This window comes from Brassica rapa, chromosome A09, assembly GCF_000309985.2.
Source record: "Brassica rapa cultivar Chiifu-401-42 chromosome A09, CAAS_Brap_v3.01, whole genome shotgun sequence".
Classification (NCBI taxonomy): Eukaryota; Viridiplantae; Streptophyta; class Magnoliopsida; order Brassicales; family Brassicaceae; genus Brassica; species Brassica rapa.
In genome coordinates, this window is record NC_024803.2 from 27,212,147 (window position 1) to 27,222,654 (window position 10,508).

At 32.3% G+C, this 10,508-nt stretch overlaps 2 protein-coding genes across 2 annotated transcripts; both read right to left on the reverse strand.

Annotated features, from left to right (window-relative positions):
- Positions 1–4,393: 4,393 nt before the first annotated feature.
- On the reverse strand, positions 4,394–6,414 carry LOC103840398 (cell wall protein DAN4). Its single transcript, XM_009116900.3, has 3 exons — positions 5,993–6,414; positions 4,989–5,780; positions 4,394–4,900 (listed from the first exon to the last, which is right to left on the reverse strand). Exons 1-3 carry the CDS (start codon positions 6,338–6,340, stop codon positions 4,625–4,627), a joined length of 1,416 nt encoding a protein of 471 aa, XP_009115148.1. The 5' UTR covers positions 6,341–6,414; the 3' UTR covers positions 4,394–4,624.
- Positions 6,415–6,777: 363 nt separating this feature from the next.
- On the reverse strand, positions 6,778–10,508 carry LOC117127792. The gene is made up of 4 exons (XM_033278461.1): positions 8,928–10,508; positions 7,170–8,588; positions 7,071–7,114; positions 6,778–7,003 (listed from the first exon to the last, which is right to left on the reverse strand). The coding sequence occupies exons 1-4, from the start codon at positions 10,506–10,508 to the stop codon at positions 6,778–6,780; spliced, it is 3,270 nt and encodes a 1,089-aa protein (XP_033134352.1).

The following is a 10,508-nucleotide window of genomic DNA, read 5'->3' on the forward strand; positions in this document are numbered from 1 at the left end:
ATAATCAGTAAATCATAGTGATGTATATAGATAGACATACAGACAAATAGATATAAGCGGATTTGGCGAAATCATGGAAGACATTTTATTAACAAATTATTCCTCCACTATTAGTGACGAATGGAATGGGATTTTGTCCGTATTATCTATCTAACGAAGCATGTGGCTGAAGCTTCGTTGTCCGAAGATTTTTCTCGTTCATCCTCCTGACGTAGCCATAACCAGCTTGGCCACGTGAAGTTTGACTTCTATCCTGGTTATGATATCGTTGGTTTGAAGTTTTGCATCAACTCTCCTCACCAAAGACTTTTATTAATTAATTAATTAATTAATGAGTATTTCATGCATTAAATTGTACTATTGCGACGAGTTTAAGTAAAACTAACACCATTTGAATTTTTGAAGTTTTGTCCGGGCTTTTAACTACGCATTGACTCCCATAATAAACCATGTGTAGTAATGATGAATCTAAAGCATTCTAACTAGTTTTAAACCATTTAAGCAAAAAAAAAACTAGTTTGTAACCATAATAATTAACTTATTATAATTATGCAGATGTGGCTATGTATATTAGTCATGGAGTAGATGCTTCAGTCGCGTGGTATTGTGGTTTGAGCATTTTTGGCAATCAATGTCTTTTGGAAACGTAGATTTCCTAATGAAAAAGCAGAACGCTTTTTTTTTTTAGTTTTGTAACCAAAAGTAAATATATACTAGATTTCCACCCGCACAACCGTGCGGGAATATATTTACACATTTATATATATAGATATTTGTTTTACATAATTACTATATATTTTTAATGTTACTCACATATTTAAATATTTGTATAATTATGCCAAATATAATAATTTTATAGTTTTTATGCTGTAAATTAAAATCATCATATATATATGTTGTTTATTATATATTTGTCCTATTGAATTTGCGTTTGATTACTAAACTAATTTTTTTAATACATGAAACAACATTTATGAAAACAATTTTGTATTTAATTTATTATAATCATGATCCGTAATTCAAATTGCTAGATTTTTTTAGTAATTTTTTAATGTTATTAATTTTATATAATAAATTACTGTATATTAAAAAGTTTAAGATAAGATAAATTTTTATACATGTATCATATAGTTTACTAATTTTAACCCGTTCAACCAACATATTATATTTTTAAAATAAATATTTTATATTTATGAAAATAAATTATGTTAACTTATCAATTTAAAATAATTTTATCATATTTTGTTCAATATAACGTTTTTATTCTGTTAGTAACATTTCATTACTAATTACAAAATTAGTTGAAAATATTTATATTCAATTTATGACAATTAAAATCTTATTATAATCTTTTTCAAGAGATTTGTTGGAATTTTAATTTTTTTTTTAAAAATTAAAAGATATAAAAGATATTATGATTAAAGTAGTTAAAAATATTATATATATATGCATTAGTGATATACATTTAATAGAAAATTTAAATGATGGTCCAAATAAAAATATCATTCATCAAAAAATCATGATTTTTATTTTATTAGAAAACAAATTTGAAAAAATTAAAATAGAAATAAATATTTATTTCTAACAAAATCTTTAAAAATTATTAGTAAATGTATTTTTGAAATTAATTAATTTCATTTTATTTAAATTTTCGTTTATAAACCAAAACTATATTCAATTTTAATTTCTAATTATATTTTATGATAATTTAAATTAAAACTAACTAATTTTCAAAAGTAAATTTAAACAGATTCTAAGAAGATTTTAAGAAGATTTTGTTAGAATATTTTAAATATATTCATTTGTATTTCAAATAAAAAGATAAAGATATTAAAAGATATAATAATGAACTTATGTAAAATATGATATTTTCTAGGAACGGTCCAAACTAAAAAAAATCACACATGAAAAGAAGTCATGACTTCTGTTTTAATATATTAGATTATGGATAATCCCTTATATATTAATTGAGGAACATTTGAAAAGATGTAACCTCAATTTTGTATTAATTAAAAGAGGCCCTAATGCATAGGTGGCACTCAATTAGGTAGTCAATTACATTCAATTGAAAAATAAGTAGGTCCACATTCGATTTTTATATGTTGTTAGATACATAAGTTGGTCAAACTATATGATATAATGATATGATATGATATTTTCTTTCCTTAAATAAAACCTACGGAATTACCATAAATGACTAATATATATATGACAATTAATGATTTTAATAATAAAGATTTGATAACAATGTATATCTCCTCCATCATTTTTTTGTTTAATTTTATATTATTAAAATAAATTAAACAATCAAATTAGCTATAAAAATAAAATTTAGATTTTTTCGTATATGTTATATTTTGAATTTTTAAAAACGACAATAAATGACTAAAACTATTAAAATTATTATGTTAAAAATTAATGATCAATGGTTTAACATTTTTATTATAAGAAGATACACATGATTTTAAAACCATATGAGTAAAAAATATCATTTAATAATAAAATAAATATATATATATATATATATTAAATACTATATACCATAAGATTACATAAATATTTTAATATTAAAACTTTCAATGAATTTTCAAGAACATTTATAAATTATAAACTTATTAAAGATTTCAGATTGAAAATTTTGTTATTGATGATTTAAATATTTTGTTATAAAATGATATGAACGATCATAGAACCGTATGATTATAAATTTTTATTTAATAAATAACTATACAAAATATACTATTCCTAGAAAAATAGGTTGGTTCATCTTAACTTATATTACACTTTTTATTAAACTAACTATCGAATTGATAAATAACGTACCAAAAAATGTTTTGCACTTTCCTTAAATAAAAACTACGAAATTACCTAATATGATTAACGTATATGTGAAAATTAATTATAATGAATAATAAATATTTGATAACAATTTTTGTATCTTAGTTCTTTTTTTAATTTTATATTATTAAAATATATTTAAAAATCACATTAAATATATAATAAAAACATTTATAATTTTTTTTATATGTTATATTTTGAATTTTTCAAAACGTCTATAAATTATTAGAAATTTGAAGATCCCCACTCTGAAAATTTTGTGATCAATAGATTATTTTTTTTGTCATAATAAATGATCATAAAATTGTATAGACGTTTATTAAATAACATGAACTTTTATTTAATACAAATGATCATAAAATTGTATTAATATGAACTTTTATTTAATATTATAAGAAGATACACATTATTTTAAAACCATATGAGTAAAAAATATCATTTAATAATAAAACATATATATATATATATATATATATATAGATTATACTATATACCATAAGATTACATAAATATTTTAATATTAAAACTTTCAATGAATTTTCAAAAACATTTATAAATTATAAACTTATTAAAGATTTCACATTGAAAATTTTGTTATCGATGATTTAAATATTCAGTTATAAAATGATATGAATGATCATAGAACTGTATGATTATAAATTCTCATTTAATAAATGACTATATAAAATATACTATTCTTAGAAAAATAGGTTGGTCCATCTTGACTTACATTATATTTTTTATTAAACTAACTATCGAATTGATAAATAATCTACCAAAATTTTTTTTGCACTTTCCTTAATTAGAAGCTACGAAATTACCTAATATGATTAACGTATATATGAAAATTAATTATTATGAATAATAAATATTTGATAACAATTTTGGTATCTTAGTTCTTTTTTTTTTAATTTTATATTATTGAAAGATATTAAAAAATCACATTAAATATATAATAAAAACATTTATATTTTTTCTTATATGTTATATTTTGGTATCTTAGTTCTTTTTTTTTTGAATTTTATATTATAGAAATTTGAATATTCCCACTCTGAAAATTTTGTGATCAATAGATTATTTTTTTGTTATAATAAGTTACAAATGATCATAAAATATAACACATATGAATTTTTATTTAATAAATATTCAAACTAAATAATATATATATATATATATATATATATATATATATATATATATATATATATATATATATATATATATATATATATATATATATATATATATATATAAACACTAATGATTTAAAGCAACAAGATTGGCTGATCAATTTAGTCGTCCAGTTGAAATCTTTCAATAGTATGTGAAAGACTAAAGTCAAAGTAAATATGGATTTAGAATAGTAATTATATTTTACTAACCAAATACCGAAAAAAATCGAACCGAACCGAAACCAATCCGATATCCGCATTGAACACCCGTAATCCAAATGAAGCCAAACTATTGTTTCATTCTCCAAAATATAATAAAAATAATAACTTAATCCCGCGCAAGGCGCGGATCTTATCCTAGTTCCACTTAGAAAATAGAGAAAATTACCACAAAAATTTCTTTCATTAATCATCACTTTTGGATGTTAGCATATAGAATGCTTACAATCTATATGTACTTATACATAGTTATTATTTTGCATAGGTCGGTCAATAGATATATTGCTAGCCTACACCGATATTTGTTTTATTTGCAATCAAAAATAAAAATCTCTAAATTATTAGCTATTGGTTACTAGTTTGCCAACTTGGTGAAGTTACACCTTAGCTTCAGTTCAATTTGCCTGCGCTGTTCCCCTGGAGTCTGATGTAGAAGTAGAAGTAGAAGTAGTTGTCGAAGTTTCACTCTTAATAGCAACCTCAACGAACTGGGTTGTGACTTGTTCCCACTTGGTGATTGTCGTCTTAATCTCTGCTTGTTGTTCTGGTGTGCATGTCATTGCTCCTCCTTTCTTGCTTTGATTTTGGCTTACAATTTTAGCGTAGATTGCATTTAGCTCTTCCATATTCTTTATCACTTCTGTTTGGTAAGTTTCCATTGACTTCTTTACCTGTCGATATTACCAAGAAAGAAAAAAAATATGTATATTGACGTTTGGTTATTAATATTCTAAATGAAATATGCATTTTGTAACTTACTTCTGCTGATTTGTTTCCAATTCTTGAACGAATAAATTGCATGGCATCACCTATTTTCCCAACAGCACCTTTGATCATAGAGAACAAGCCTCCTTTTTTCTTAGGAGAAGCAACCTTTGCGGAACCTGCCATGGTACTCTTTAGCTTCTCGAAAAATTGCTTGTATTCCTCCTTCGGTGGACACTTCTTCTCTAGGTTCATTAGGAATGTCATAACTTGTTCGGAAGTCTGAGTCTCGACTTCTGTCACTGTCACCTCCGTGGTCTGGCTAGTAGTTGTACTTCCACTTGAAGCAGTGTTCTTGGTACCTTGAGATTGATTGTTTGTATCCGTAGAGGGAGTTCCAGCTCCAGGATTTGAACCAGTTGACGGCTTGTTTGATGGACTTCCAGTAGCGCTTCCGGAGTTAGGACTCGAAGAGCCTCCAGTGGTACCTTGAGATTCATTGTTTGTATCCGTAGAGGGAGTACCTTGAGATTTATTGTTTTTGTCCGCAGAGGGAGTACCTTGAGATTCATTGTTTGTATCCGTAGAGGGAGTTCCAGCTCCGGGATTTGAACCAGCAGAGCCTTCAGTGTTTGTTGTGCTAACTACCATAGTGTTTGTGATCTTAACAATCACAGTCTGCCACTTCAAGATCCCATCTTTGATTTCTTTCAGCTGTTCAGGTGTTAGTGTCGTGGTTGCTTTCTCTTCTTTCTTGCGGCCACCCAAAATTCTACCAGCCAAGGATTTCATAAACTTAAAGGTTTCGATAGCTTCCTGTTTCTCCTCTTGAATTTCCCTCTTTATCTATAATACGTATGCATTCGATGAATTAAATACAAATAGTTTATTAATTAGCATACGGCCCAGTCAGGAGTATAAACAAAGGAACCGATCGGTTAGCGCATGTAATTATTATGTAATATATTATGAAAAAAAAACATAAAACTTTATTTGAGCGTATGAAAAATTTCAAAATGTCAGAACGGCACTGATAATATATAACCTCCTTCACATACCCTTCCAATAGCAAAAGAGGCAATGGTTTTGAGGATGCCTGCTTCTTTGGCCTTCATGTCATCATCATCCTTTTTGCCAGATATTTTTAGTGGGCAAACATACTTGGCAAATCCTCTGAGTTTGTCGAAGAACATTTTGAATTTGCTTGTTTTAGGACATTCTTTCTCGAGGTCCCCCACAAATACCATCACTACTTGAACAGTGTAGCCTTCCACATCACCCACCGTCTTCGGCTCTTCAATCTGAGGCAAAGATGGCTTTAGCTTCAGAAAAGCTGAAGCCGCGTCAAAAAGGGTTACAGATGCAAATAGAAGGGTGAAGCATAACAATAGATGAACTCTTGCCATTATTCTTTTCTCTTTTTTTTTTTTAATAAGAAAATTATATATTTTTGTTTGTAAGGAATGAATTGAATGACCTGAATCGAAATGGAACTACTTGTTTGTTTTTATAGTGTTTTTAATGTTCTATGTTTAGAGTCGTGGATCCTATAACTATTGAGAATTTGATGGTCTAAGGTCGAAATTATAGCAAAGAGTTTAACGGTTCTTGCGCTTCACAAATCATTGACGGTATACCACGAAAATAAAAGATATAGGTATCTCATCTAAAAATATCATTTAATAAATTGCTATCATAAATTACATGTTTTTTTTTTTTTTTTTTGACGTCGAACGGCTATTCTATTACTCAAGCTTGAGGTGGTCTGGGTAACCAGACCGGAATAGAACAACCAATGAAAAGTAACTCTCTACGAAAGGTCTTAGCAGTTTTAGCCAAAAAATCAGAAAACTGGTTGCACACTCGTGGCACATGGGTGATTTTGAAGTCCGGGAAGCAAATCTGCAGCGTCTCTATCTTCTCCAATTCTGTCGCGAAACTTGGCCACTCTTGGGGTTCCTTTATCATTGCTATCAGCTCCTTGCAATCTGTTCCAAAGCCCTGGCATGGCGGGTGTTGTAGCATATTCTCCATCGCCCATCGCAGTGCTTCTACCTCCGAATGCAATGCTGATTCACATCAAGTGAAATTCCGTGTTCCCATAAGTTGTGTGTTCTCCCCGCTATCTATCCAGACCCATCCACATCCACTAAAGCGATCAGAAGCTGTCCAAGATCCATCTAATAGGCAAATATTACCCAAGCTTAAGGCTTGGCTTTCCTCATTATTGCTGACCTGAACTACTGGTGGTATTATGTCGTTTGCATTAAACCAGGCTTGACATTCACTTTCTGCGTATCGAACTAGTTCCAATGGATCTCTGTCTATTCCCCTGAAAAGTTTATCATTACGAGCCTTCCAAATATACCATATTATCCAGGGATAAGGATCCCTGTCTTGGTCTGGTTCTAAGATTTCATTCTTCCTCCAGAATAGATAGTCCATGTTCGTATAGACGCTTGCCACTGGAAATATACCTTGGCTTGTAGGAGTTGCTGATAGGGACCATACTTGGAGTGCTGGAGGGCATTCAAATATTGCATGTGTTACAGATTTTTCTAATTCTCCACACCTTGGGCAATAATTATCGCACCTCATATTCCGCCTTACTAGGTTCCTCGTTACTGCCACCTGACCCGTTATCAGTTGCCATATAAGATGGCACATCTTCCTTGGTGCTTTTAACCTCCAAGCAAAGGCCTGAAGTGTTATGATACTTGGTTCCAATATTTCTTTTTCCTCTTCTGGCTTCAACAGGTTTTGAGCAACCCAATATCCAGATTTAACTGTATATTGGCCATTCTTCGTGTAGTTCCAGCAGAAGGTATCACGGCGATGAGTAGAGCTTATGGCCATACTACGTATGAGAGATATATCATCGGAGTGGACATAAGCCTCCAGTAACCCTACGTCCCATTCATTCAAATCTTGGTTAATGAGATCACTCACTCTCATATTCGGGTGCATCACAGGTGCTACAGGTGTAGCTGGTCTAGCAGGTATCATTGGAATCCACGGGTCCTCCCACACCTTGACTTCATAACCAGAATGAATCTTCTGTCTGATCCCCAGAAGTAAAAGCTTCCTTGCGGCGTAAATGCTTGTCCACACATATGATGGACTACTTGCAGATATTTCTCCCAATGGCGAGGTCATCCTATAATATCTGCCCCTCAAGACTCGGGCAACCAGTGAATCAGGGTACTGAACCAATCTCCATAATTGCTTTGCCAATAGTGCTAGATTAAACTCATGGATTAAACGGAAGCCAATTCCGCCCTCTTCTTTTGGTAGACAAACCTTTTTCCATTTCGCCCAGTGTATTCCTCTTTTCGGTGGATTCGAACTCCACCAAAATTGTGCAATGGCACTAGCGAGGTTTTCACAAATCTCCAATGGGAGCAGAAACGTCGACATAACGTATGTCGGAAGAGCGAGCAAAATGGATTTGATCATTACCTCCTTCCCCCCTTTTGAGAGCCATCTACCTGTCCATCCATTTACTCTATGCATCAGGTTATCCTTTAGGAATGCAAAGAGTTTGTATTTAGAGCCACTAATATCCTCTGGAATTCCCAAGTACTTTCCCATCCCACCATCATTATGTATGCCAAGTACCTCTTTAATCTCTTGCCGAGTAGTTGCATTAATCCTCTTACCAAAGAGTAAGGAAGATTTGTCAAAGTTAATACATTGGCCAGATGCTTTACCATATGTCCTGACTACTTTCATTACTTCTTCACATTCACGGGGCTCCGCCTTACAGAAGAAAAGGCTATCATCAGCAAAGAGAAGGTGGGATACCGAAGGACATGCGCGTGTGACACGTATCCCCGTTATCTTCCCTTGGTGCTCTGCATGATTAAGAAGGCTAACGAGCGCTTCCGTGCACAAAATAAAAATGAAAGGAGACAAAGGATCTCCTTGACGCAGACCTCTACCTGGAACAATATTCCCTCTTGGCTGCCTATTCATAAGAACTTTATATTTTACCGATGTAATGCACCTCATTATCCAGGTGATCCATGTTTCGGAGAAACCCATCTTTCGCATCACAGCTTCAATAAACGACCATTCCATCCTATCATATGCTTTACTCATGTCTGTCTTGATGGCCATCCTCTTATTACGTCCACTCGGTTTAGTTCGCAAAGCATGAAACATTTCTTGAGCAATCATGATATTATCTGAAATTTGTCTTCCCGCAACAAAGGCTGACTGGGTTTCTGATATCAAACCTGGCAAGACTTTCTTTAGTCTCTGGCATAAGACCTTAGAGACGATCTTGTAGCTGACATTGCACAAGCTTATGGGTCTGAATTGAGCCATGTCATTGGGCTTAGTTGTCTTTGGTATAAGACATATATTTGTATCATTCAGACCATTGGTCACAGTCCTATCGAAAAGGAATTTATTAACCATAAGAGTTAAGTCCTCCTTGACTATATCCCAAAACTTTTGGTAAAAAAGTGCAGTCATCCCATCTGGTCCCGGCGCCTTATCTGGATGCATGGCAAAAAGAGTTAGTTTGATTTCCCATTCAGAAACAGGAGCTGTAAGACTGGCATTCATTGACCCCGTAATCGTCGTAGGGACTTCAGATAGCGCCTCTTCAATGTCCTCTGGAATAGAAGACTCAAAGATTTGCCGAAAATAGCTAGTAGCAATGGCTACCAGACCTTCCTCGTCCTCAACTATGTTACCATTTGCATCCAGTAGCTGCGTGATTTTGTTCCTTGCTCTCCTTTGCTTCGTTAGGGCATGGAAAAATTTTGTATTTTTATCTCCCTCTCTCAGCCAAAACACTATACTCTTCTGTTTCCAGAACATTTCTTCTGCTTTAAGAGCATCAGAGAGTTCTTTCAACGCTGCTGCAATTTCTTCAGTCGTCGCATTATCATCTGCGTATAAACCCTCAACTTTCTCCTTGAGCTCCTCCACTAGCTTTGCCGAATTAATATTGTGTTGCTTCCTCCACTCACTCAAGGCTTTTCGGCAGCTGGAGATATGTTCCATTATACTCGCATTGGGGGGAAGATCAGGAGATTTCCATCCCTCTAGAATGACTTGCCTTAGTTCTTCATTGTCTAGCCATCTTCTGTCGAATCTGAATTTTTTTGATCTTCTCGTCGGCTTTATGAGTATTTCTGCAAGAATCGGACGATGGTCTGATCTCCATAACCTCATATACTTCACAGCAGAGTGAGGAAACTTTTCATGCCAATCCGCATTTCCAACTGCTCTGTCTAAGCGACATCGAACAGTTTTTCCTCCTGCTCTTTTCCCTACCCAAGAGAGCATATCCCCCGTGAAAGGAAACTCTAGCATCCCACAGTCATTAAGCATCTGCTTAAAGGGGAGGAATGAACTATCAAGACGTTGTCTCCCTCCTGCTTTCTCATTATGACATGTGATTTCATTAAAATCTCCTATCATGAACCAAGGTCCATTTCTTGTTGTTGAGAAACGCGTAAGACGTTCCCAAACTTGATCTCGTCTATCTAATACAGGGTCTCCATAAACAAATGTCATATAGACTTTTATTCCATCAATGACTGCCTCAATGTCAATCAT

Excerpts from the sequence above, each read along its gene's own strand:
- LOC103840398 (XM_009116900.3), bottom strand. The coding sequence starts at position 6,340 with ATGGCAAGAGTTCATCTATTGTTATGCTTCACCCTTCTATTTGCATCT. Across the intron at positions 5,781-5,992 it reads CCTCTTTTGCTATTGGAAGG|ATAAAGAGGGAAATTCAAGA; the intron begins GTATGTGAAGGA and ends TACGTATTATAG. Across the intron at positions 4,901-4,988 it reads TTGGAAACAAATCAGCAGAA|GTAAAGAAGTCAATGGAAAC; the intron begins GTAAGTTACAAA and ends TAATATCGACAG.
- LOC117127792 (XM_033278461.1), bottom strand. The coding sequence starts at position 10,508 with ATGATTGACATTGAGGCAGTCATTGATGGAATAAAAGTCTATATGACA. Across the intron at positions 8,589-8,927 it reads TAATGAGGTGCATTACATCG|AGGATTAATGCAACTACTCG; the intron begins GTAAAATATAAA and ends CTCTTTGGTAAG. Across the intron at positions 7,004-7,070 it reads GCTTTAGTGGATGTGGATGG|CATTGCATTCGGAGGTAGAA; the intron begins GTCTGGATAGAT and ends GATGTGAATCAG.